This window comes from Vigna unguiculata, chromosome 7 (assembly GCF_037176805.1).
Source record: "Vigna unguiculata cultivar grain cowpea cultivar isolate G323 ecotype 2 chromosome 7, ASM3717680v1, whole genome shotgun sequence".
Taxonomy (NCBI): Eukaryota; Viridiplantae; Streptophyta; class Magnoliopsida; order Fabales; family Fabaceae; genus Vigna; species Vigna unguiculata.
In genome coordinates this window covers 46,290,031-46,318,021 of record NC_140798.1, presented here as the reverse complement: position 1 = coordinate 46,318,021, position 27,991 = coordinate 46,290,031, and the positions used below count along the sequence as shown (strand labels likewise).

At 36.4% G+C, this 27,991-nt stretch overlaps 4 protein-coding genes across 4 annotated transcripts; 1 reads left to right on the top strand and 3 right to left on the bottom strand.

Annotated features, from left to right (window-relative positions):
- The first annotated feature begins 549 nt into the window (after positions 1–549).
- Positions 550–4,958, top strand: LOC114191080 (Pectin lyase-like superfamily protein). Its single transcript, XM_028080245.2, has 4 exons — positions 550–1,122; positions 1,228–2,125; positions 2,451–2,656; positions 4,505–4,958. The coding sequence occupies exons 1-4, from the start codon at positions 989–991 to the stop codon at positions 4,749–4,751; spliced, it is 1,485 nt and encodes a 494-aa protein (XP_027936046.1). The 5' UTR covers positions 550–988; the 3' UTR covers positions 4,752–4,958.
- A 4,161-nt stretch (positions 4,959–9,119) lies between these two features.
- LOC114190163 (serine/threonine protein phosphatase 2A 57 kDa regulatory subunit B' beta isoform-like) lies at positions 9,120–12,793 on the bottom strand. Its single transcript, XM_028078953.2, has 2 exons — positions 11,364–12,793; positions 9,120–9,658 (listed from the first exon to the last, which is right to left on the bottom strand). Exons 1-2 carry the CDS (start codon positions 12,522–12,524, stop codon positions 9,365–9,367), a joined length of 1,455 nt encoding a protein of 484 aa, XP_027934754.1. The 5' UTR covers positions 12,525–12,793; the 3' UTR covers positions 9,120–9,364.
- A 1,345-nt stretch (positions 12,794–14,138) lies between these two features.
- KTF1 (kow domain-containing transcription factor 1) lies at positions 14,139–22,899 on the bottom strand. Its single transcript, XM_028081289.2, has 19 exons — positions 22,599–22,899; positions 22,078–22,328; positions 21,832–21,987; positions 21,448–21,606; positions 21,271–21,354; positions 20,839–20,906; positions 20,421–20,756; positions 20,040–20,091; positions 19,779–19,934; positions 19,536–19,679; positions 19,343–19,445; positions 19,102–19,251; positions 18,957–19,011; positions 18,785–18,849; positions 18,559–18,628; positions 17,527–17,563; positions 17,311–17,347; positions 14,683–17,217; positions 14,139–14,449 (listed from the first exon to the last, which is right to left on the bottom strand). The coding sequence occupies exons 1-19, from the start codon at positions 22,798–22,800 to the stop codon at positions 14,394–14,396; spliced, it is 4,716 nt and encodes a 1,571-aa protein (XP_027937090.1). The 5' UTR covers positions 22,801–22,899; the 3' UTR covers positions 14,139–14,393.
- Positions 22,900–25,628: 2,729 nt separating this feature from the next.
- LOC114192702 (protein NUCLEAR FUSION DEFECTIVE 4-like) lies at positions 25,629–27,904 on the bottom strand. Its single transcript, XM_028082488.2, has one exon. It carries the CDS (start codon positions 27,802–27,804, stop codon positions 26,002–26,004), a length of 1,803 nt encoding a protein of 600 aa, XP_027938289.1. The 5' UTR covers positions 27,805–27,904; the 3' UTR covers positions 25,629–26,001.
- Positions 27,905–27,991: the final 87 nt, after the last annotated feature.

Below are 27,991 nucleotides of genomic sequence, written 5' to 3'. Positions count from 1 at the left end.
CCCTGTTGAAAAACAGGTAACTGTTTGAAGTGGAATAAAATATACAAATCACAAATGTAAAGATTAATATTTGAAACTTATTTTTGAAGTGTCTGTTTTGGGCAAGAAAGTTTGAGATAGATACCAATGGAGTCCCAAATATACTTGTTTGTTTTCTCCTCTGTTTCTGTGTCTTTGCTACTTTTCTTCAGAACCAAAAAGATGAGAACTTTGCAAGGAAGGAGCGCTGTGTGGGAGTAAAAAATTGACTTAAAAGATGCAATCTTGGTGATTAGTAACCCTATCCCCACCCATTCATAAAGTGGTAACGGATAAAAGGTCTCTCAAAAAGTGGAGGCGAGGGATTAATGCGAATGAGACCTAACAAAATACTAAGCCCCCGCAAAGAATCTTAATCCACAAAAGACTTATTGTTACATTTTACATGGTAAAACACAAAAAACAAGAAACTAAAGGAGAGGGGTTTTGTTTTGGTTCCCTTCACCATTTGGATAAGCCTTTCTCTGCAGTTTTAGTTTTCCTCTTGCATTTATCATCATTATTATTTAGCCGCTATGCCAAGAAGGACTAGTAAACAAGGCAAGGCAAGGAATGTGAGTAACTGAACCACGCAGAATAGAATTGGAAAACCAAGACGAAACCAGGAAACTATGTCACACTCTCTCTCTCTCATAAATTTCTCTCATCTATCTATTCATAAACCACAACACTGCAATCTCTTTCTTCCTTAATAAACAAATAAACTCATAACCCCACCCACAAAGTAACTTAATTTTCCATCCTAGAATAATTACCCCACCATTACCACTATTATAAAACCAGTTATGATAAAACCCCATCCCATTTCCCAAAAATTTTGAGCTTCCTTAAGTAATTGTGCATTCAAGAAGAAGCACCCAAACCAAAACAAAAACCAAGCATCATTTTACAGCAACAACAACACCATACCAAACCAAACCCATCGTCATAATTGTTCCTTGAAAGAAGAATGCTCTCAATCACCTGCATTCTTTTAATGTGCCTTCTAAGTTCTTTCTCACCCCCAATCGAAGCTCTTCTCAACCTCACCGTGCTACCCCACCAACACCCTCACCCCGAAGCCGTAGTCCACGAACTTCAACGGTAAACAATCTTTCCACACCCCCAACAAACCCACATTACATACTTCTACTTCTCCCTCCTCTCGAACACTAAAAAATTTCGCTGCTTTCTCTTTTGCTGATGCAGGAAGGTCAATGTCTCGTTATGGAGAAGGCAAACCCTCTCCAAGGACCAACAGACCGCGTGTCTCACCGGAAACCCAATCGACGACTGCTGGCGCTGCGACCCCAACTGGGCGGCCAACCGCCAGAAGCTGGCGGAGTGCGGCATCGGATTCGGCAAAGACTCCATGGGCGGGAAGGGCGGGCAGATCTACGTGGTGACGGACTCATCGGACCGCGACCCGGCCAACCCCGTCCCCGGCACGCTCCGCCACGCCGTCATCCAAGACGAACCTCTCTGGATCGTGTTTGCCGCGGACATGACCATTAACCTGAAGCACGAGCTCATCTTCAACAGCTTCAAAACCGTGGACGGCCGCGGCGCCAACATCCACGTCACGGGCCACGGCTGCATCACCCTCCAGTACGTCTCCAACATCATCATCCACAACATCCACGTCCACCACTGCACGCCGTCAGGGAACACCAACATACGCGCCAGTCCAACGCACGTGGGGTGGAGGGGGAGATCGGACGGCGACGGCATCTCCATCTTCAGCTCCCGGAAGATCTGGATCGACCACTGCTCACTCTCTTACTGCACGGACGGCTTGATCGACGCCATAATGGGTTCCACCGCGATTACTATTTCCAACAACCACTTCGCCCACCACGACGAGGTTATGCTCCTGGGACACAACGATAAGTACTCCCCCGACCGTGGCATGCAGGTCACCATAGCGTTCAATCACTTCGGCGAGGGTTTGGTGCAGCGCATGCCACGTTGCAGGCTAGGCTACATCCACGTCGTCAACAACGATTTCACTCAGTGGCAGATGTATGCTATCGGCGGTAGCGCTAACCCCACCATCAACAGCCAGGGTAACCGTTACACCGCCCCCTCCGACCCTGACGCCAAAGAGGTACACTTAATCAAAAACTTTTTTTTTTTTATTTATTATTTAACTCTTTTTACTTTTCTTCATTATTATATTATTATCAATAATCTCATCCCTCTTCAATACTGGTATTGGGAATGGGAATGAACGGTTGCATATCATCGTAATAATAATGTCATGTGTGTGCCCACTGTGTTTGTTTCTCTTTTTTTACACTTTCTTTGACTCTTGTTTGGAACGAATATATGCTTGCTGAAAGAATATTGCATTCGCGTGGGTGGCGCGTGGGGTGATTTTGTTAATAATGAGCGGAAAGAGTTGAGGGTTTGGTGTCTGTTTGAAATGGCAGGTGACGAAGCGCGTGGACACAGACGACAGAGAGTGGAGCGGGTGGAATTGGAGAACGGAAGGGGACATAATGGTAAATGGAGCATTTTTTGTACCATCTGGTGCGGGGCTCAGTGCACAGTACGCAGAAGCCACCAGTGTGCAACCCAAATCCGCCGTGCAAATTGACCAGCTCACCATGTATTCCGGTGTATTCGGTGATCCCAGGTATTGATTTTACTGTTTATTATATCACCTTTACCTTTTAATTTTTTTATTATTTTTATAATTTTTATAATTATATTCTCATTCGCTTATTATTATTATTATTATTATTCCCTTCTGGAGTGAATTTTATAATGGAATAATCTGCCCCTACAACGGACATTACCTGTCTCCTTAACTGTCCTTAGAAAGGGTATTGGTGTGGGAAAGGGTTTTTGGGACGGGAATGACCCTTACACTGTGTGGGCCACATGGGTTCCTTTAAAAAATGTTAAAAGGACGCGGTGCAGGAGATTGCCAACTGTGCGGCACAAGTTGTTGGGATTCTGATTGGTGTGAAAAGCTGTGTGGAATATTGTAAAATGTTTTTTACATGCTTCCGGTCTCACGTCTTGTTTCCCAAACCTGGGTTTATGCTAAAACCCACTTTACAGAATTAGGTGTATGGAGTAGTAATTGGGATTAGCAAAGTTGATTAATAATTAAGTAAATCAGGGAAAAGTGGGGGCTTTTTGGGCCGTGCACGTGATCGTGAGGTCATTGGGAAAGGAGAATCTCTGCCTCATGGCCCAACAGGCTAACAGCCCTAGTTACAGTTCATTTGTCCTCATTCATTCACCTTTTCCTTCCAAACTTCACCCATGCACCATATTATATTAAAGATTCTTTTTTTTTCTTTGAGATTTTGAAAGCAGAAAACTTTTTTTTTATGATTCTGTGGGATGAAGTTGCGAAGTGTGATTATAGCGCAGAAAGGAGAGAAGGTGGAAATTAGGGTTGGGAGCGTAGGTCCACGTCAGATGTTTTTGGTGAAATTATATTCCTTTTTTTGTGCTTTACAGCAAGTAAAGATGGGACCCTTCCATAGTATAACAACGTGTTTTGGACCCATTTTCTGATTCGACAACACACTCATCAAACCAGCTTCTCGTTCATAATTGGGAAAGGGACTCTCTCCCCTTTGTTAAACACTTTTATGACATCACTACCCTCAGCAACTCTAGGCTCCATTCATGGATTATGTTACTGTAACTACCACTATACTACTACTTAGAACACATCAATTGTCAATGCCTACTACCACTTGTTTGCCACACTTAGCAGCTACCCCTATTCTCTCCTCATGCCAATTTCCATCGACTTTTGTAGATAGAACTTCTGTATTGATTAGAAATAAAATAATTTTATAGTATATAAATAATATATATATAAATAATATATATATCTTATCTTACGAGTCAATGAGTCAATTTTATGAAATTGAGTTAAGTTTGAACTTCGTTAAATGTGTTACTCATAATGTGTTACTTACATGAGTGACTTTCCATTGAGTTATTTGAGTCATCTTTTGTGGGGAAAGTGAGTGAGAAAATAAGGTATGACACCTCATTTTGTGAGTTGAACATGAATTTTAATGGAAAGATGATAGTAAAGGGTGTCAAAAAGAGAACAATGTTGGTAGGCAAGTAGTGAAAACTACTACAAAAACTAATTTATTTGGAATTTGACTTGATGGGCTGAATTTGTTGAATCTAGTCACCCATGTTTCTTTACACAACTGCACCTTATCTCCTTCTTCCATTTCTTAAATCCTCACCTTTTAATCAATGCCGATTAAATCGCCTTCACCAGTCACAACACAACAAATTAATTTCAATAATACTCAAATTAAATCCCTCATACATACTATTCAACCTTTTCTTCAAGTTGAAGCCAATGAAGGACGATTGTGAAGGCCTAACTAAAGAAGATATTTGTCTCTGTCATTCCTTCAATTTGAAGCCAATACCTTTTCACTTTTTATTGTCCTTATTTTCTAAAAAGTAGGTTTCTGAGTGAATAATTGAACAGGGATAACGGGGATCTGTATCCCGGTTTCAACGGTGGTGGGACCGTCACCGGAGCAACGAGCAAGGGCAACAGTGCGGCGGGGTCCACCAGTGACGACGGAGACTTCTTCGGAATGATATTCAGAGGTAGCAGCAGCCGCGCAGCGCCACCGTCATCACCGTCTCGGTCCATTGCATTTGTTACAACCTTTTTGTCTCTTGTAATTATTCTCGTTTTGGACACTTCGACCAACCATCCCATTCTATGATGATCAAAAAAATGATCGAAACGAAGAAAAAAAAATGATGGATGTTTCTACAATTTGTTTTTAAATTTAGAAACTAGGAATCATATTTAGGTATGTACACAGCTCTTGAAAGTTATCATTATATTGAAATCTATATAGAGCTAGTTCCACTACCATTGCTCATTGCTTCAACTGTATAGTTTAATGTATTCAAATTTCAATTCACTCCATCAACTCTCACTTTTTATTTTATAGTCCCAAACTCATTTTCTATAAATGTTGAGATTATTACTAAGTGAGTAATATTAAATACCATTTAAGTTTTGAATTTTTTTTTGTTTCTTTTAAATATTGCAAATATATTAAAGAGAATGTTAGCAAAAACTACCCATACCGTACTTCAGTTGAAGACCTCTACAAAAAATATAATATTTTATAATATAATTTCAGCAAAAAAATAAATATAAGTATAAACATCTATGAAGGAAGACAAGTCAAAATACAATCTTTATTCTCATCGCAAATAACAATACAACAGTAAATAGAATGGTAGATTATTGAAAATAAAGTTTTAACATAAGCTAATGAATGAAATGAACAATTTCATTACCATAGATTCATATTTCAATATAAGACTTGGATTTACAAATCAAGATAAGTTCATTATCTCAATTCACATATGTGCAAGAATCCTGTAAACTTCTAACCATCATGATATTTTAATTCATGATATTTTAATATGCGACCCAAACAAACTGGTCAAGCTAAAGCTAAGTGATCTTTGTTACAACACATGTTTTAATACTTAACACACAAATCTAAATAATAATTTATATATCATTTCAAATATGTGGTTATAAATTTATATTAGTTTTATTATTTTTAATAACCATTTTTATACCACATAATTCATTTAAATAAAATCACAAGTCAATTAAATATATAAACTAATATTCATTTTACATTTATAATAAAAATGTAAATATAAAGAACAAAAACATAAATTTTAAAACTTAAAAAAAAAAATAGCTTGAGTAAAAATGAGTTCGTTTATCATAAATATTTTTTGTTTATATGTACATACATTTTTATTATAGGTTTGCCGTGGTCCTTTCATTTTTTTTTTTCTTTTTTAATAAAAGATCTTCATAATATAATAATGATACCTATCAAACTTATAAAAAAAATGAGTTGGTTTAAATTAAAATTGACAGATCCAATAATTGTACTGTAGTATTATTATCATTTTAACAAAAAATCTTTCACTTCATTGATGTTATATTTGAGGAAAACTTTTTCAACTCTCTCTATATAATATGAGACTACCATGAGAACCAAACCAATTTTCAACATCTTTTTTTAAAACATTTTAATTATTTTTCTTGTAAATAATTCAAAATATCAATCATCCTTTTAAAATATCGATATATAAATATTCGATATAAATTTATCGTTAGTGTAAAGTACATTAAAAGTTGTCAATTCATAAGAATAATATTTTGTATCTTATAATAACACGAGTTTAAATTTCGTTGTCAATGTGCAAGTGTCTTTTTTTTTCTTGAGATAGATGTCCTATATTTTATGAATCTGCTTGTAATCGATAACTTGTTCCTTTTTTATATATATATTTTTAAATCACATTAATCAATGATAAAATTTGTGTGAAAAATATTGACTAACATGCATGTAAATTAAATTCTATCAATAATACTATCTTTCAAAAAAATTGTCACAACTCTAGCCACTCATCTTTGTTTATCTCTTGTATAATTATTCAACAATTAATGATGCTTGTTTTTTTATACGACTTATGGAAGCTGCAATAATTATTAAATGTGTGTACTTGGAATTGCTTTATTCTAACATGTAAATACAATTTGATGACTCTATTTGTGGGGTCTTGAAGTTGAAGTGTGGCTTTTGGACGTGCTTTACTTCCTTCCATTAATCTATTATGCTACAATTCAAAGTTCTAATAATACCTACAAAATGTCATAATAATTGTTTGAGTTCTTTACTTGTTACATGATACTCTTAGCTTTCGAAATGCATTCATAGTACATTCACATTCATCTTTTTTAGGATCTAGTTTAGAATAAGACTAAACCCATAAATTTCATATTTGAAGCATAACTATTTTCATGCTCAATTCCTCAAAATATTTTAAACTATTTAAGACATTAATCTCATTATTAAGTACGTTATAAAATAAGTTATTTAGAAGTTAGTCAAATTACATGTTAGAAAGTGAAACAACTTTTAATACAAACACAAATATGATTTTTTATCTTCATCATTAATAATAGATGCTTCTGTTAATATTAATTTGTATTGAATTGATGATACGTTTAATAGTTCTACATACGATGATATAGACAATTTAAAAATAATTTATTTTCTTAATTATTAGAGATGTCTTTTAAAAATAAATTATAAAACAATTTTAAATGTTTTAAAATGAACACTATGCATGTCAAAATTATTTTAACCAATTTAATCGAAACAATTACTCATTGATTTACAAGAAAAGATACCAATAAAACAAAAAAAGCTAAAAAAAATTAATATGACAGATTAATGAAAAGAGAGTAATTAAAATATAGGTAAACTAATGATTAGTGAATAAAAATATTTAGCTGGGCTTTTCCTGAATTGATTTGAAAACAATGGAAAGAAGACGATAGGATATGAATGGAAGAAGTGGCATTTCTGCTTGCATGTCAACTTCTAAGACAAATATTTATTAAATTTTAATGTTACTTTTGTAAGTAATAATAAAGTGTTTAACGTGACTTGTCTCCATATCAAAAAGAAATTGTCAAACCGTCCAATTCTAAAGAATCTTGCTATCTGCATGTGAATGTAACTTCAAAAGACGGTGTCTTTGCCATTCTTTTCCTACATTATCCATCTAAATATAATAATGATAATAACTATTCAGAGTACCTAAAAAATAATGAGTTTTTTTTCTTTTAATATAGTGCTGATGAATAAAGAAGATACATATATCATCAAATAATACAACAAATCTTCTCCAAGAAAAAACAAATCGTTTCTTATATTATATAGGTAGAGCGTGGAGCCTCATACCTTATGTTTTTGAACCTCTGAATTTTATTAAAAAATTCAAATTTTTCATATCGTGATGTTTATATAAATATTCAATACCATTAAGATATCGCTGGTGTAGAATTAGTAGTGAAAGTCGGCAACGAGTTTTGCAAGATATTCCATTGAAACATGTTTACTATATGAAGCTAAAGGTTTTGGATAGTAAAAATTAAAAAAAAAAATGTTTTTTAAATTTTGAAAAATTAAAGTATAAATAAAATATTATTAAAGTATAGATCTTGTAACTCTTGCATTAGAGGGGCAAATATATATATATATATATATATATATATATATATATATATATATATATATATATTGAAACTAATTGGCATAATGAACTCTTTATAAAATAAAAGAAAATTCATATGACTCTTAAGTATTTAAATTGAAAATGCTAATCTTAGTTATAATTAAAAACATATTTGTTGATAAATTATTTTTGATACAACTGAATTACATAATTATTTCTATTTTTAAGATATGAGCTACTAAAAATAAAATATCAAGACAGGATCAATTATTTGATGTTACTAATGAACATAAAAATAAAATGTTAAGACAGATCAAATAGTTGATGTTAACAATGAACATAATTTGTCAACTTTTCATGTGAAGTTCTAAATACTAGTAAAAGTATTAAAACAATATAATAATATAATCTAAAATGGATTACATAATTCAGAATTTCAAACGAACTATGATTTTTAGATCCAATATAAATATATGTTAAGTCAATAGATCATCTTTCCCGGCTTAAAAAATAAAATGAACAATTTAAATTCTGAAATTAAAAGTGATTTTTTAATATTTAAATTACATTAATAAAATCATTCGTTCACTAAAAAAGCAGTGCCAACTGCACCATTTTTTCATACACTGAACCAATTTGGTACATCACACGACAATTTAGTTGAAAAATATATCTCCTTATTTACAATTGACAAGGAGGGATAGACCAAAGAAACACTCTAAGAAACAAGACTTGCAAGATTGCTGATTTGCGTGTCTTGTGCACCTTGCCGTGTAATCAAAATCGATTTTACTATCCATTACTCTAACTCTAAGGAATTATCAAGTAGAAGGTTTTTATTGGAAACTAAAATGTAAATATATTAGTAACATTGAATGTTACCCGTTCCAATAAAACTTTCTACTCTTAATTCCTTGACCATTGTCTTTAGGCAATGGTTAGTAAAAATTGAATTAAAATAAAATGATACTTTCCTTTCTATATTGGAAATTCAAGAAGAACTTTCAGCACAGCCACCAAGGTGAAAAGAAGGGTTGCAAGCTGAATACCTTAGTTAACCATGTCTTCCCTTGAGTCCAGTTTCTCTACAGATTTGTTTAGTAATATCCTCTGCCAAGCATTAAAAACACACTATAATGATGTTTTAAAAAAAATTTAATATATTTTTAACTTCAAAATTGGTGACCTTCGGTGTATTTTAAAAGTACGGCAGAGGAACAACACAAAAAAATACAGTAGGGAATCTAAATTCTTTCCTCACGACTGCTTATGCAGCCTCTGCTTCCAATTTCTCCGAAGTTAACTCCCTCTTCTCTTCCAACTCTATAGTCTTCGCTTCTTTCTCTATGTACTGTCTTTGACACTCTTCAAACAATTCAGCATCCATCCCTAGAAATATCTTCCTCACATTGGCCGTTAGCCCCTGCACTACTTGGCTCCAATGGCCTTTCATGTTATTTTCCAAAGCTTCAAAGATTACGGGCAATATAACATTTCGATTCTGGGCTACAAAACTAATAAAGTACTCATTGTTCCACAAGTAAAATGCTCGCTCGGCAACCTGCCATGGGTACAATAATTGTCAGAGAGCAAACAAGAGAAAATAAGAAACATTTTTCCTTTACTACATCAAAGGACGAGAAACATCATTTATTAAGACTGATACTGTATTATAGCGTTATAATATCTAGAAAAATCTGACTACCTCAATGCATTACCCGTTCAACTAGATCCAAATTCAAAATATCTTATGACAATTTTCCTTGGCCGAGGTAGCTAATCATCTCACATATACATAGCTTAGATATCATATTTAAATAGCATCGCCGTGAGTGCGAAGGGGGATTTTAAATATCAGCCAAATTGAAGCAAGAAATAGCAGACAAACTATGCCAGTTTATAGTTGGTTAGTATTTCCCAACAGATAAGAAAACGAGTTCATCAATATTGCAGCCCATGTCACACATTGGCCAAAAAAGTTATGTGCGTATGCTCAAGGAATCAATGGAACTGTTGCTTACAAAAGTGGAGTAATTTCTACCTAAGGCATTCAATGCATATGAGTGTCTATAAACCTCCTTTCTTGTCTTAAGATGGTCAATATACATAAGGTCTTAAGATTAACCTCCATACTTATTTTCCAGGATTAAGCCTTTAGAATAAGAGATCTGCCAAATACCAATATGAGGGACATGACGGAACAGGAACATTGGAATCTAAAAACAAAAAGAACAAATGGCAACAATGTCCAGAACAGATTGTTCTCTTAATCTCCCCATAAATTGATAAAGATATGATCTTTGTTTGTGTGCATGTTTACACGTGATTTTCGGTAACAAAGAATTCTCAAATATGGATATGTAAAAACTTACCATAAGCTCTTAAGCAATCAAATCTACTATGGGATTGGAACTCAACTGAACATACTCACTTTCGGCATCAAGACCTGAGAATGCATTTTCCCTCTCTTTTCTATGATAATATTTATATTTTTGAGACCTCATACCCCAGAAGTAATACAAATTACAGATTTCTATTCCTAGGCATTTTGTTATTGACACTCCTATCTCTACGCTCCAAACATCCAATCCCAGAGGTGAATATGTGTATTAAGATTTCACATCAATCGGAGGCATGACCAATGGAGTCTTTATAAGGCTTATACAAACAATCCTTAGTTTATAAGTCAGCATTGTAGGACTGTGTAGTTGCAAACATAAATTGTAAGAAAATGCTAGAATTTATTCTAGATCCATTAATAGGTCATGCCTATTTGTCAATGCTCTAGGATGTCTATTCCTAGGCATAAGGTGTTTTTAATGGGTCAACTACGTCTGTTCACACTCCAGATGTTCAATCCTAAGCATAACTGAGTGTATTGAAATTCTACTTTGACTAGAGATATCTCCGATCAATGCAGTCCTTACAAGGTTTGAGTTAAGTGTTAGGCCCTGTACCCGAAATTTAAGATGCTCATACATTCATTGCTCTACCTCTATTTGTCCAAACTCCAAATGTTTATACCTAAGCATGAAGGATGTATCCATATTAACTAGAGACATTACCAATGTAGTTCTCATAAAGCTTGGACAATACTTACCTAAAGCCAATTTTATGTATTAAGCCTAAATTGTAAGGCATAATATTTGTCTGAAGCAAAGAACATCATATCATAAATACAGGGCATAAGCTATGAACCATGACTACCGAATACTACAAGTCACATAAGAAAAGTTAAGCATAATTAATTAAAAAAAAAGGTAGACCTGAAATTGAGAGCTGCTAAGGCAGCGTCCGATCTGTCTGAAAAGAGAGGCAATGCACCGTAGAGAGTCAGTACATTGAGCTGCCTCAAGAACCAGTTCAATTTCTCCAAGGAAAAGAACTTCCTTCCGAGAATTCGAGACTGGCCAGTACTTTAACATCCCCCTGATCACAGGATCTGCAAGCCTGTTGTCTTTCTCAACAAACTGAACCACGCAATAAGTCAGTTGTTCGTGATAAAAGGAAATAGATTTGGGCCTGTGAAGTGGAATAAGAGTCCGAATTAGAAATTGTCTATGTTCCTCTTTCATTGGCAAAGCAAACCCGTTGATGATACTAGCATGGATCTCCAGCAACTCGGAAATACCATTGTGCCTCTGAGTTTCAAATATAAAGCGGTAGAAGACGTCGTTGATGGCATTCCTAATGAAGGGCCTGTGCCCCATGTACTTGCCATAAATGCGGTGAAGAATGTTCTTCAAATACTCGCGCTCTCGCATGTCCTCGGAATCAAACAAGTCGACGAGTTTCGTGACAAAGATATGGTCAATGTAGCGCTTGAAGGTCCTTACATCAATCTCCGGTGAGACAACGTAACGCAAGAGGATATCATACACGAGCTGCAAGTGCGGCCACGACGGGTCCAAATATCTGTCGTCTTCTTCGGGTTCCAAGTATTCTGTGCCGCGAGGTGCTGGGGGAAGACAACGGAAGATGTTAACGGACACCATGTTAATCAAGTCTTCTTGATTTTCGCTAAATCCGAAGGACCCGGAATGGATGATGTCAATGAGTTCCTCGAGTGTCTGGCGCTTTGTTTCCCTCTCGTTAACGGAGTCGACAGTGTCTGAGAAATCGCACAAGAAGCAACACCCTTGTATTTTACGAAGGATCAGCGCCCGGTGCTCCGATTCGTCGACGTCTCGCAGCGGCGGTAGTGGCTCGATTGCGGTGGTATTGGGAGGCGGGAGAGCGGGTGGGGGGGTTTGAGAGTCGGAAATGGCGGGAACGACGGCGGGGCCGGTGATGGTGACGGGTGCGGCGGGGGCGGCGGCGTTACGAGATGCGTGTTTGACGACGACATCGTAAAACTGAAGGCCGTTTTCGGGGAATTCCAATTTGGAGCATTTCTTGTGAGCGAGCTTTATGATCTTGTTGAACATTTTTTGGGAATTATTTGGATGGCGGGGGAAATGAATGTTGGAAGGATCAAAAAGCCCAAGAAATTGGGAACGTTAACGGAAGGGTAAATTGGATTTGGCGAACCCGAAGCCCTAATGGTTAATGGTGAGACTTCTGGGTTGGATTGTGGAAACCGCGAATAACCGCTATGAAGCGGAAAACGACTCGCGTCCAAGGCGTCATTGAATCGCTTGAATCAATATAATGACCAAAAGGTGCAAAATTGTAAAGCGCAAAAATTAGTTGTTCTGGCCCGAGGCGCCAAAATTCGAGGTTAGCCACGTGGACTGTTATGTATTGTGCCAATATGCCCAAATTAACCAAGAGCTTCAAAATTATTTTGGAATAGGAGAAAATTGTGCACGAAACCTATATTCCTTTTATATATAAATATATAATAATACTCAAAATTAGCCTTAATTGTTAACCCTATATTAGATTACCCTCCACGCGAAGTGTTACGCCGATGGTAACGCCTTTACACTTTAAAGAAGAAATTTGGTTCAACGCCTTTAAAATAGATTAAAGAAATTTTATTTTTCTTTATATTTTTTTTAATTTCATGTAAGCTGACTTCACTGTATAAGAGTCAATTTTTTCGTCTCTCCAAATCCACATATCCTCTCATATTCTGTTTAGGAATTCATTTCTAATTCTGCATAAACGCATCAGCTTGTTTCCATTTTCATTTAATCTCTCATCTAGTTTATTGACCATTCTCTTGTTTACTTATATTAAATCTCTTATATTTATTATATTGATTTTTTTTAAATATAAATAAATGTTCATGTAAATGGTTTCATCTCAACGTTTCTCTCTTTCCTAAAATTTGACATGTTACTGCAATCTTTCTAAAAAACCTTGTCAGATTTTTTGTGATCCTTTCTCCAACATCTATTTTCTTAATTCCTCCACTCCTTAATTTACTCTTCTTCCTTTAAAAAAAGAAGCATTTAAACACTCAATGTGATCAATATACCCAATATCTTGGAAGAAAAAAAAATATTAAAAAAGGTTATTAAATAACAAAATACAAACTGATAATACGGTATCATTTCAATACCGACTGAAAAAGCAGAAACAACGTTATCACACGAGAAACTCTAACAGTCCCAGTAACGTTTTTTTGTTAATGCTTCTTATAACATATCTCTTTACTCAATGACTAACTCCACGTACGAAACGGGTCTTACATAATAGATGCTCCAATACTCCAATACAAGGCAGAGATACTTTAGCACTTCCATGGAGTTCGACCATACGGCATTAACAAAAGAAAAAGTTCTTTTATTTGTGAGCAAGGAAGGAAAAATATGCACAATTGGCTAACTTACACGTTTGAATGATTGAGTGTGCCCAGAAATAGAATATAAATTTGTTATGGAGAGTAGGATGTGTGGATTCTGACCTCTGTCCTACGTGTTCGTTGTCGTATGAAATCCATTACCAGAAAATCAGACGGAAAGCAGAGAGAATTCTACTGTCCACGCCTCATGTGATTGTATAATTATTTCCAATAGTAGTAGAGGATATCCTCCCCAGCATAACCATCAACATATTAACAAAATACAGGGGGTGGGGGCAACACTGAAATCTATATAGACTCAGAAAGGAACACATTGTAATCCAACAACGCATTCCAATTCTAGTAAACATTTTAACATAATCAGGCATAAAACAGAAGGGATTAGCCATTCACCAAATCTGTTTAGTTTAAGGGAGAAATCACGTTTCAGCAAAGATTTATACGGATATACAAAAAAAAAAAAAGTTTGTCATTAGCTACATTTCCAAAATGTGCCGAAACTCGATTTCCTGTTCCGGTCCATCACGTTTTAGAAAGAAAGCAACTACCATCCACCTTTGACATCCCCGTCATTTTTCTTGCCCCATGAACCTGCTGCACCTACATATAACCATATAGTCAAGAAGTCGATTGAATTAAGGAGAAAATAAATATAGTATTTGCAAATTTATATTGATAAAACATTATAGATTAATTCTGCTGTAATTTGTAGTTTAACTCCTAATTACTAATGGTTCGTTGCATTGTATGATGGGTCTTTTTCTTTCTGAATAAACAAAAAAGGAGGAATAATTGGGTGGAGTTATATTCGGTTTTCATTATTTATTCGTTACCTTCTGCTGATTCTTTCTTCCAACTAGAAGATTGACCATTGTCTGCAGCACTACTAGATTGACCCCACTTCAGAACTCCAGTAGTAGTGTTTGAAGTAGATCCCTTGTTCCACCCACCATCCTGGATATTGGTCTCTTCAGCTGTAGATTTTTTCAAGCTAGCACCTGTAGCCTGTCTTGAATCATTGTTGTTCCAATTATCGTTAGCTCCACTTGCGGAGCTCCAGCTCTGGTTATTTGCACCTTGGTTCCAGCCAGAACGCTCCTTATCTGCATTCCCCTGGTTCCAAGCCTGAGATATATTATCATTAGCTTCACCACTTACCGAACTCCAGCTCTTCTTACTTCCACCTCCTTGATTCCAGCCAGAATTGTTAGCTTGACCACCAGTTGCTGAGCTCCAGTTATTTGCATTCCCTTGGCTTCCGCTCTGCCTGTAGTTGCCACCAGTATCCTGGTTCCAAGCCTGAGATCCATTATCATTAGCTCCACCACTATCTAAACTCCAACCCTGCTTACTCCCACCTCCTTGATTCCAGCCAGAATCATTAGCTCTACCTTCTGCTGAGCTCCACTTTGGCTTATTTCCACCCCCTTGGTTCCAACTAGGACTCTCCTTGTCTGCATTCCCTTGGCTCCAGCTCTGCTTGTCCTTGTTCCCAGTATCGTGGTTCCAAGCCTGGGATCTATTATCATTTGCCCCATCACTTGCTGAACTCCATCTCTGTTCACTTCCACCTCCTTGGTTCCAGCTAGGATGCTCCTTATCCGCATTTCCTTGGCTCCAGCTCTTCCTTTTTTTGTCACCAAAATCCTGATTCCAAGCCTGGGATCCATTACTATTACTCCATCCTTCAACATTATCTGAACCCTTCTTCCAGTCAGAGGACCCATCCTCACCAGAATCCCTCCTATTGTTCCAACTACCAGATTGATCACTCCTTCCTCGACCTCGGCCTCCACCTGATCCCCACCTACCACCAAAACCTTCCCTGTCTGATCTACCTCTACCACCAAAGCCCCCGCGGTCTCCCCGGCCACCAAAACCCCCACGATCTCCCCGGCCTCCAAAACCCCCACGGTCTCCTCTACCTCCAAAGCCCCCTCGATCTCCTCTACCTCGAAAACCTCTACCTCTAAAGCCTCCTCTGTCTGATCCACCTCTACCCTGGTAACCTCCTCTCCCGTTCCCACCACCTGCTCCTCTAGAATTTTCATTTGAACCTTCATTTTCACCATTCAACTGATTATCGCTTGAGCCTGCACTCCAGCTGCTATTGCTTTTCGAAGTGTTGTTTTGATTAGCATCACCTGATCCAGAATTCCAACCTCTCCGGTTCCCACCACCTACTCCTCTAGAATTTTCATTTGAACCTTCATTTTCACCATTCAACTGATTATCGCTTGAGCCTGCACTCCAGCTGTTATTGCTTTTCCAACTGTTGTTTTGATCTGCATCACCTGATCCAGAATTCCAATTACTTTTCTTGCCCCAGCTACGATCATTATTTCCAGTATCAGGATGCCTAGAACTCCAGTCGGAATTCTTGCTTTCATTCCCCGCACTCGAAAAGGGCTTATTACTGTTCCAGTTGTCATCATTTCCCCTGTCTGGATTTTCATTGGAATTATCAGATCCAGAATTCAAATTACTTTTCTTGCCCCAGCTACGATCATTATTTCCAGTATCAGGATGCCTAGAACTCCAGTCGGAATTCTTGCTTTCATTCCCCGCACTCGAAAAGGGCTTATTACTGTTCCAGTTGTTATTATTTCCCCTGTCTGGATTTTCATTGGAGTTATCAGATCCAGAATTCCAATTGCTATTTTTCGGATCAGAAGCCCAGTTTCCACTGCTTCCAGAGTTCCAATTGCTTTTCCTGTCAAGGTTGGAATCTTGATTTCCAGGCTCAGTACGCCCAGAACCCCAGTGAGAATTCCCACTGTTAGATTTCTTTTCATTTGAGTCATTCTGAGATCCAGAGTTCCAACTGCTTTTCTGACCCCAACCATTCCCTTGATTTCCATCAGTACCATCAGATACAGCATTCCATTTACTGTCTTTTCCCAAATCAGAACCACTATTTTCAGCTACAGCACTTGAACCAGTATTGCTCCATCCAGCATCCTTATTAGCATTGATATCTGAAGAACCAGAAGGATTTCCAACTTTGACTCCACTTGTTTCAGACTTCCACCCACGCCAATTAGATGTGAGGTTTCCTTCATCTGATCCACTTTTAAAACCATTGCCATCACCCCATCCAGTCAATGAAGTTTCATTTGACTTTTGTACACTGTTCCAACCAGAAGATTCCTTTTCAGAAACATTGGTTGTATTCCAATTGCTATTCTGGTTGTCATCACCCACACTTCCAGTTTTACGTTCTGCCTGACCCCAGCTGCCTCCACCATTTCCCCAGCAGCCACCAGACTGTTCTGGATTAGAAGCAACTCCAGTCTTCTCCACTGCAGCAACCCATGCGGAGTTCTGGTTTGAATTACTTTTAGTTTCCCAAGCAGAATCTTCTGCACCTACACATTACAACAGCATTGAGACAAATGATGAACTAAGTAATTAGACTAGAACCGAAAACATACCAAACACTTCCATACTATAACTTTTACCCTTGGAACTGAAAGGATTTAAGGAAGATTCTGGCTTCTGTAAAACGAAAAACAGATACTTATTAAATTAAAATGCAGTAAAATAAATATAAGAATCAATTATAGATATAAATGAGTACATGGATGTACTATACGAAGGTTAGTTGGATAATGCACAGGCAGGACCAGATGGGAATGGGAAAAAAACAAGAATAAAGTGTGTTATGCAACACATACCAATAAGGTTGGAGCAGAATCATTAGACCATGTTCCCCTGAAAAATGTTATCGCAAGACAAAAGAGTAACTAACTTAGTTGAGATTAAAACTAATCATGAATAAGAAAGAAAACTGGATGCTTGCAATTCAAAATAATCTGCCCAATTATTTAAAAATACAAAATGACAAAATCATGGAGCCTTGGTACTATGCAGTGTCTGAATTTCACATCTAGTAATAGGTGATGTCCATGGAGTATTTGTGTTTGGATCTCATCCCCTAATATCTACCTTTTGAGAGTGGGTTTCCCTAGTTCTTGGGTGTTTATTAAGTGGTATCAGAACTAATTGCCAATGTCTTGGAAAGAACTCTTCACAGAGGGTTTTGACCATTAGAGAATTCTAACTACCGAGGTAGTTGAGTGGAGTGTTACGAAATAAATTGTTGTGGAATGAAATCTGTCAAACCATCGGATCTTAGAGTGGTAATATGATATGACTTATATAGTATGAGGTGCCAAAGTCTTGCATCGAGTGGTATGAGACAGACAGCTAAAAATTGAAGTGTTTGGTTCTACCCCCCCTTAATTCCAAGGGTGGGCTCCCCACATATTTGAGTGTTTATCATATAAATACAATAACACACTCTAATCCCTTAATATATCAATTAGATACGCAATTTAAAATAGTAACACTTCATATCAGAGGAACGTTTAGAAAATGGAATGGCATAAAGCTGGAACAACTACCACATCTAGATAGAATAGTTATACTTGCATAAGTCAATTCACCATTATTCATTATTATTTATTTGGCAAAAATATGCCTTGGTTGCATTGTCATCTGAGTCATCCTTGTCTGCATCAATACTCCGTAGCCATGAATTAACCCTTCCCAATTACCACAAATTTCTACATTACTGAACACCACCTGGACATTACTAGAATCTCATTATTGACGACTAAATCCATCGTGCAAAATGAGCAAGGATATATATTGGGCGAACATAATACTGCTTATAAGCAGATGACTAATATCACGGTGAAATATACCTTTCAGATGATGCCCCAGCAGCATTCCATCCACCACTGGCAGTGGAAGTTCCCACTCCACTCAGCCAACCTTTCCAATTGTCAAGATTAAGGTTTCAATAAAACATCAACGACAGAGATCAGGGAAGATTTCTATACACATGCTAATTGACACTATAATCCATTTAATTTGGATTTTATTTTTCATTTTAAAGGATAAAAGAAGTAGAGAACAAGGTATTCTCACCTCCAGAGCTTCCTTCACCACCCAGCAGCTCAAATGGCTTAGATGAACTTGCATCTGGATCACCACTGATATAAAAGAAAAATTGAGAAACTAAGGACAATATTCACAGACAGAATCAAAGCAAATCATAAGTAGTCGTGGCATACAAAGTTAACGTAAATATCAGAAATACCTTGATGAAATGGCAGCACTCTTCCCCTGAACCTCAGAAAGATGCTCACATTTAACTGTGAAAAATATTTTTTGTACAAATTGTTCTAAACAGTGATCTAATATATCAAAAGAAAAATACACAAGAGTCCTCGTCATAAACAAACCTGTAAGAACCTTCTGCTGAGAATCAAGTTTCACAGTTACATCAGAGCGGCGCAAGGCAATGACACGGCAAAGGTACCCCTTCAAAGGACCTATCCTAATTCTCAAGGTCTGACCAATGTTAAACATGTTATTGCTGTCCCCACGGTTAACTACATGCACAATTATTGAATTGAGAAAAATTAATAAATGCATATATCCACAGCTAAAATAGTTTTTAAGGAGTCATGTATCTCTACAGACATTCACGATTATTTTGTCTTGCTTGCCATGGTTTTTTGGGTGACAAGGGAGATCTTGGTGATGATGGTTGGTCTTCAAAGAATAAAGGACCTGGTTCACTATCCTGAGTGTGAAGTAGCATTCAAAACATAAAAAATCAGATGAAATCATTGAACAGTTAGTAACATGGCAGGACACTAGAAAGATTTCAAACCTTTCCACTGAAATCACCGGCATCAAGCTTGACCTTCTCACACATATTAGACTTACATGTGACGTAACCTCCATTTTCTTCCTCATTTCCATCATGTAAAAAGACAATTCCCCTATAAATGTGCCTAACAATGCCTTGTTTACCCTACAAAAAAGACATGATAGTTGCAAAAGTATCATGAAAGGCATGAAAAACCCCAAATATACAACTAGAAATCTTCACATTCAGAAATACAAATCACACCTTAGATGGACCGTCTAGAACCCTGACAGTATCATTAACCAATATAGCCTTATTGTGCTGATCAAAGGCAGTGAGTTTCAAATCCAATAGCCCACTCTTTATTTCCTTTCGTTCAATAGTTATAACAGCAGGTCCATCTGAACTCTCTTTTAGAATCTATATATACAAGACAAACAAAGTAGAAATGTACTTTTAAAAAATAGCAGGCTCTCAAATCAAAAAGCTTAGAACAAATGAATTTCCATAAGCTGAATGCCGTACCCTGTAAATATCATCTTTATCCATGCCTACTATTACACCAAAGTCCTTCTTCCTGAAAAATAGCAAAGGTTCTTCAGGAAGCCATGTTTAGAAATGTGCAGGCATGGGAACGTGTGAGTATCTGCATGTATCATTTAAGTGCATGTTTGTATGCGTGAACGAGAGAAATGGTTCTCCAAATACCATGAATGTACTGCAATGGGAGATATTGGTCATGAAAGAGGACACATGTGCAAGTATGTACAGTACATGTGCACGCATCTGCATTTCTTCAGTACAAACATTGATGTGTGTAAAAGTGTGGATTGGGCAAATGCAAGTGCGATAGAAAAATAATTCATATGGTGCTGCGAATGTTAGCTAGGTAAAACAAGGACTTACCCGAAACATACTAAATCATAAAGTTCAAAATCATTTTCCACAACCAAATCTGATGAACCCTCTCCTTTCCCACCTCCTTTGTTGGGTCTTATTACACGTTTTTTCTTCTTACCACCATAAAGTTGAGCAAGCCACTCTAAATCATTTGATTCATTGTTTTCAGAAGTCCCAAATTTTAACAGCTCCTCTTCTGTGGGCACAACACCCCATAAACTTAATGAATCCGGAGATACTTTCTTGTATACATACCCATCCTTGAGCATCAAGCTATCAAGAACCTCAAAAACCTTGCCCGTTTCCCGGTCACGCTTGACCTGAATGAGTGGTCGGAACTCCCTGCAGAGTCATTTAAAATAATCACATCATGAAAACTATCCAGTAAAAATATTAACAAAATATGAGAATATGTATTATTTACTCAAGTTCACTCGAGCTGATTAATCTAGGGGCCGGTACAGCAACCTTTTGGCGACTATAACCTCCACCCTGTAACACGAGAAAAGAGATGCATCAACAATTTGCTCACTCTGTGGCTCTGTTTGGGTTGCAAGTAAATTAAAGAGGAAAGAAATAGGAAAAATAAAAATAAATAAAATAGAAGAATTTTTTGTTTGAACAGATAGAAATAAGAAGGTAAAAGTAAAAAAAATTCTTGTTCGAATGAATGAAAGTGTAAGAAAAAGATAAATAAATATGTTTAATTAAAAATTAAGTTTAACTAAAAAAATAGATTACCAGCAGATATCATATCATATATACAGCAACTAAAACAAAACAAGCATAATCAAAGTTAACTAATGAATTGCCTAAAAAAATGGGTAACGAATCAAGTGGACACAGGTCTCCTTACAAATTTGGCAGCCAAAGCTTGCAGATCAATTCTTGGAATGAGCTTAACTGTAACCTTTTTCCTGGTATTATTTACAGCCACCACCTGCAAAAAGAATAATAGATAGAAGGATCAAGCATTTCACAAGTTGGATGGAAAAATAAAACAAAAAACATTATTTGTAAAATCATGTAGTACCTGTGCTAAATCCCCTTTGTAATTACCAGCTTTTATTCGAGCCCACATACCCTCAGAAATTTCAGGGGTTCTATTTCTAACAGAAAACAGATGATAGACCTCATTATTTGGTACAAGTGCTACTCGAGTAACATAGATTCCGGGAATCCCTTGACATGCCTGAAACCATGAATTAATAACAAATGTGAACAGAATCAGTCTTTGGTAGAAATGCTTCACCTGAAAACTGGCAATATAGTGCTAGAAAACAGTGGTAGACAAAATTAAGGCCACGTTAGTCTGCAAATTCCTAGTCAAAGCATAGAAAACCTGCTGAGACCGCAATTTAAAACCATGTCTAGCAATAAAATTAAACCAAACAAAAATACCCAGTACGAAGATCACCTCATTTATATCACACTGTCTTTCAGCCTCAATGTATACAAAACCTTTCATATGATCTACGGCAAAAGCAGATTTTATCTTCAAGACAGTACCCAAAGAAAACAAATCAGCAAACTTCTGCATCAGACACAAAGCTGAAAGCCGCTCCCGGCCAACCTGCAGCAAAAGGGAAAAACTTGCCTAACTGAGAAATTTAAAAGAAACAAATATTAGCAAAGTCATAGATTCGAGTTCAAGGTACCCTACAGTGCATTTGACTTTCCAGATGTTGGGCATTAATTCCATGACCGCGTCATGAATAGAATTTGGATTGTTGCCTTTGTCATCAAACTCATCAGCAAATTTGATAAACCTGGATGGATCAGCGTAGCGCTCTTCAAGTATTCTATCAAACTCTTCTTCGTCCACTAATTCCTCTTTAGGAACACGCGGGAAACTGCTCGGGCCTGGCTCGCTCATTCTTCTCGGAGAGGCATCAAAACCCTCGTCAGAAAAATCTGTTACAAAAAATTAGAAGGTGTACGGTACCACGGGAAATTCTAAAATTCTAACCACAGAAGATGAACTCCAAAACCATAAAATCAGACAGGACTCAAACATTTCTCGTTAATGAAGCCACTAAACTCCCTATATGCACGTCCAGAACAAACAAGGTCATGAAATTTAACTAAACACAGAAATGAGTACAAAACCCTAACCATTTTCGTGAGAGAGGAACAAACGATGATGTAAGAGAATGAGAGAGAGAAAGGTATTCCATTATGTACCGTCGCCGAAATCACTCTCTTCGCTCAAATCGTTGTCGTCGCTGTCATCGCTGTCATCAACGTCAGCGGCGTCATCGAAAAACTTCATGGCTGCTGACTTAAAGCGGCCACCGGTCTTGTCATCGTCGAAGGTGGCCTTGCGCTTGCCGGTCGAAGCTTTTCCGGCAACCTCTTTGCCCTTTCCTTTTCCCTTGTTCGTCATTTCTACCGAAAATGCTGAGACTGATGCCTTTGCATGCTCCGCTAAATGGAGAGAGAGGAGGAAGCAAGAAGAGTGTGACTCTCACTGTGATCAGGGGAGAGTTGGAAATGAATTTATATTTATGATTTTATTTTATAAATATTAATTATAAATTATGACAGTAAAAAATTGGGATTTAAAGTTCTCTGCGGTGAGATTGATAAATGCAAAAGTTGCAGATTTCTCTATATATATATAGGAAATCACTTCCCAAAATTGGGAGGAATTGGATTTCTGGATTTTGCTCTTTACACCACTTTTTTTCTTCCTGCACATCGCTTATTTTCAAATTATGACTTCTTCCTTTTTTTCATTCTATAATAACCCTCATGGTTTCTTGAAATATTTTCTGAATAATCCAATTTATAAATCTTTTAAATTAAGTAATCCCAAACAGTAGTTTAAGTCTTAGTGTAATTATGAAATGTGATCTTAAACATTAATTGTAATATTTCAGATCATACATTCCACAGTTAGAATAGGATAAGTTTTAAATTTCACTACCAAGAAAATACACTGAGAAGAAGAATAATCCAAAATAATACTGTTTGAGTTTTAGATTAATAAAACCATAAATTATCTATGGAATTTGAAAAGTTCAATGTCTATTATTATTTTTTTTCAATTTTTCAAGATGGAAAACTGGAGGGTCATGATAAAATCCTGATGGTACTGTGCATTTTTTTTTTTAATGAGATGAAAATAATGTGTGATACCCTCCAATTTCTCTGTAGGCATTTAGCATGCAAGATGTTGCCAAAAAGATGAAAGTGAGATCCCCAAGAATACTCAAGTAGGTTTGGAAATTAAAAAAAAAATCTTAAATCCTACTTTATAAATTTGAAAATGAACAAAATTAGTATTGAATTAATCGATCTAAAAGTAAAAAAATACAAATTCTAAATTGCTAAATATAGAACTCAAAATATATTGTTATTATAACATAATGTAAAATTCTTCCCTGTGAGAATTTTTTAAACTTTCACAATCCGGATATTATTATGTTCTGGCTGTACTCTATCCAGCAAACTTTCATATTTTTCAATCTAGAAAACTTACACGTTAGACAATCTAAAAAATAATTTAAAAATCATAACTGTTATGAAATTAAAATAATAAAATGGTAATTTAAAAGCCACAACTGCCCTTAGATATAAGGGCTGAAATGGTCATTTTAAAATAAATAAGGTGATATATATATATATATATATATATATATATATATATATATATATATATATATATGACTTTTTTTTTATGATTATAATTATATGGTTAGTCAATTTGAATCATTGGCTCTGATCTCTGATATCATTATTGTGAGAGATTGTTGTTTCATATGATTATATGACATTAATCTTATACATATAGACATTTGACATCATTTACTCCAAAATCTTAAATGTGTTATGAATCTTTATTCTTATGTATTTAACTTTGTCTATTTTATTCAATGTGGGACTTTGACTCACAATTGGACTATTCCCAACAATTTTATAATTAATTTACTGCTACCCTTCCTCCTAGTTTTATTCTTCACAATGTTCGAAATTAGTTTCTCGTTAAGAACATAGTTAATAATGTAGACATCATTTTGGATTGGAAGTGTGAATTTGAGTCTCACACATAAATATAAATATGAACATTAGAATGAAATAGAATGAATGGAGGACGTAGAGTGGGATATGAATCCTATAATCATTCTTATCTTTATACTCAATTTAAAAAATCATATATCACTTTAACTTATATCTTATTTATTTTAATAGTTTTTCACTGAGTTTAGTTTTAATTTTATTATTTCACAAAACATTAAAATTTTAAAACCAATGAGAAAACATTTAAAATAACTTAGATTTATATTTAAAAGATATGACTTTTAAACTAATTTCTAAACTTGTTTACTATTTTCAAACGTGAGATCACTTTCATCCATTGTCCTTCAAATTGGTGGGGAAGAGATAAATTAGCGGGAAAAAGATAAACGACTTATCAAATTGACGGGTAAGAGATAAACGAGACAGACTAGTCTCTAACTCTCGATATGTTTTTATTTCAGAAAAAATAAAACATAATTTAATAATTAATCTGTTATAGATATAGATATTCAGTATAATTATAAATTCAATGATTAATATATAAAAACTAAGTTATAATTATTAATTGTAATATAGTAATTTAATATATAAAAATAATATTATTTAAATTTATTTGATTAAAAAACGTTAATTAATCTATTAAAAATTTTAAAATTATTTATTGAGTTATCTATACTTTTAAAATTTATAATATATAATATATATAAACAAAATTAAGAAAAAAACTAACTGATTTATCCATCAACTTAGTCCAATTTCAATATCTAATACACTAATACTTTAAATTTGGATCACATATCTATTTGACATGTATTTTTGTTTAACTTTTTAGAATAACTATATGTTGATAATTTTAATATGCATGATTTTAATTTAGATTCACACAATAAAAATCATATATCTATTATATTTTTAAAAATTATTATACATATATATCGCTATATCATATAAAATTTTATGACACGTATCGTGCTCTAAATAAAAAAGAAAAAAAAAGCTAATATTTTCAACTTTTAATTACCCTCGAAACCAAAACGAGTTGAGATGACAATTTTGCAAACGAAAAATGATGTTTTATTATTAAGATTTGACGATTTCCTTTGTATTTTTAGATAACATTTTTAAATAGTTTTTCATTTTTCTATCTTTTTTTTCTTTAACATTTTAAAATTATATAATATTAAAAAAAAATTATTAAAATTTAGTAGTTAATATATCATGAACTTTTCCGACTCCTGGAGTACAAATACTTCAATGTCTATTTCTCATGCTAAAACAAGTGTAGCCACAAGATGATTACTGTATTCATGGAATAAAAGTGGCAGCTGTACGTATTTATACACACCCTACAATAATTATATTTTAATTTTCAGTCCCTCGAATTTTTCAGTCCAAGAAAGAGAAAAAGAAGTGGTCCCAACTCTATTTTGAGTCAGTCTATCTGTTACTTGCTACTTGTGTTTCCATTCACTAACTTTTATTTGGTTTGCCATCCATGTCGTGGGGCTGGAAATTGATCACTATCTAACTCACGCACTGACGTGTAAGTACTACGTTCTTCAATTCAATCTCCTCCCACCACGCTTTCTTCTCTTCTCTCACCGCCGCTTCCGACCACCTTCATCTCGGTGGTCCTGCCGGTTGTTGTCGCGGTTGCGGTTGCGCTTTCCTCAGCTTGGTCACGGTACCTCTTGTATATATCACCTTTGTAGAACTGAATGGTCCTGGCCACCAAGATGAGTGAAATCATGGCACCCAAAACGGTGGCTGCAGTGATAATGATGAAAGACAACTTGAAACAGCTGGCCCCAGTACAAGTCAATTCCTTGCTACCATTTCTTGGGATCCCCGCCGCTGCAAGTTGCTTCAGAGCCTCCTTGTCATACAGGTGCCCGGTGACCCTCACGTTCAGAACGTAGAGCCCAATTGGGCTCGCTGCACCGCCAAAGTTGTACAACGTTGAATAGTACTTCAGTCCGAAGAGCTCCGAGATTATGGCGAACACCAGAGGCCATTGCGCGCCAAAGCAGAACCCGATGATCACCGATGACACGTAGAGTCCGTTCGGCACGTCGAAGGCTATTAAAAGGTGACCCACGCAGGATAAGAACAGGATTAGAGTGAGCATGAGTGGTCGAGGGAACTTGTACTCTTGCAGAAAATGTTCAGAGACAAACCCAGAAAAAACCCGCCCCATATAATTCCAAATGCTAACCAACGACACAAACGTGCTTATGCTAGCCTTGGAGTACCCTAGCGAGCTCCCAATCTGACCAAGATTATCAATTGCGGTCAAAGTCCCCCCAACACCGCACGTGCCGGCTACGAATAGAAGTATCATGTCCCAGCTGAATAGTGCTTGAAGAATAGTGTAGTCGTCACCTCTGGGCGGTGGACTAAACACTTTCTGCCACCATCTGGTCTCTTCGATCTTTGAAATCGGACCCAGAACCGGGTTGGAGTCACCGTTTGCTGACTCCGGTAGCTCTCTTTCGGCTGATATCTTCACCGGGGATGGGTCAATGAATGCTAGCTTCTGCGTTTCCCTGATTTTAAATTGTTCAACAAAAACAACAGCAAGAGGGAGGAAGAGCAGGAGAAGCACAACCCCGGCACTGACGCCATACTCACTCTGCGAGAAGGAGAGTTTCTTCTGAAGAATGATCATGAGCAAGAGGAAGCCAGCGAGACCCAGTGAGATGTACAAGAACTTGTAGAAGACACTGAGCTCGTTGGGTTGTCGAACGGGCTTCATGTAGCGAATGGTTCGAAGGAAAGCGAAGGAGATAGCCGCTGGGAGCCAGGCTATGAGCAAAATCAAGGACCTGGAGTCGTCGAAGTAGAAGGCGTAGTAGAGCTGGGTGATGATGGCTCCACTGAGACCCACGTAGCCTTTGAGGATGCCCAACACAACGCCACGGCTCTCGGGGAAGTTCTTGACGCAGGTGACGAGGGAACCGGTGTTGGCGAAGGACTGAGAGTTGGCGCCGATGCAGATGTAGAGGCACATCTGCCACACTTGCGGTTTGGGTATTCTTTTTGTGACCGCCAGCCATATCATGAAGTAGCCGAAGAAGTTGAGGAGGGAGCCCATGGCCAGGACCACCCACGGGGGAGTGATCTCGTTTATGAGACCGGAGAGCACGCCGACATTGCCCCCCAGGTCTTTGAAGAAACTCAGGAGGTTGAGGGTCGTTTGGTCGTAGGCCAGGGCGTATTTGATGTCGCCGGAGTATAGACTGAACATGTAGGTGGCGCCGGCGGCGGCCATGATAAGGAAGGAGGCGAACACCACGAACCACCGTCCGGTGATGACTTGGACGAAGAGGCCATTGGTGTTCACCATACCTCCTACTGCAACTGCCATGTTTGTCAGTCACTGAGTTTGCGATGTTGCAGGGTTTTATTTAACTTTGAAGATGTGCGAGCCAATGCATACATATATAGATATATAATATAAGTATTTAAATTAACAAGTTAATTCTTAAATATTACATTATTTTACTATTATGGTAAAATTATCAAATAATATATTTATGAAAAAAGAGTTATCA

What these genes read in the sequence shown, in the direction of transcription:
- LOC114190163 (XM_028078953.2), bottom strand. Translation starts at nt 12,524, where the DNA reads ATGTTCAACAAGATCATAAAGCTCGCTCACAAGAAATGCTCCAAATTG. An exon ending in TTAGCAGCTCTCAATTTCAG is followed by an intron (nt 9,659 to 11,363) that starts GTCTACCTTTTT and finishes TACCCATGGCAG; the next exon opens with GTTGCCGAGCGAGCATTTTA.
- LOC114191080 (XM_028080245.2), top strand. Translation starts at nt 989, where the DNA reads ATGCTCTCAATCACCTGCATTCTTTTAATGTGCCTTCTAAGTTCTTTC. An exon ending in CCGACCCTGACGCCAAAGAG is followed by an intron (nt 2,126 to 2,450) that starts GTACACTTAATC and finishes TTGAAATGGCAG; the next exon opens with GTGACGAAGCGCGTGGACAC. An exon ending in GGTGTATTCGGTGATCCCAG is followed by an intron (nt 2,657 to 4,504) that starts GTATTGATTTTA and finishes ATAATTGAACAG; the next exon opens with GGATAACGGGGATCTGTATC.
- KTF1 (XM_028081289.2), bottom strand. Translation starts at nt 22,800, where the DNA reads ATGACGAACAAGGGAAAAGGAAAGGGCAAAGAGGTTGCCGGAAAAGCT. An exon ending in AAGACAAAATAATCGTGAAT is followed by an intron (nt 19,252 to 19,342) that starts GTCTGTAGAGAT and finishes TTGTGCATGTAG; the next exon opens with TTAACCGTGGGGACAGCAAT. An exon ending in TGGTGAAGGAAGCTCTGGAG is followed by an intron (nt 18,629 to 18,784) that starts GTGAGAATACCT and finishes ACAATTGGAAAG; the next exon opens with GTTGGCTGAGTGGAGTGGGA.
- LOC114192702 (XM_028082488.2), bottom strand. Translation starts at nt 27,804, where the DNA reads ATGGCAGTTGCAGTAGGAGGTATGGTGAACACCAATGGCCTCTTCGTC.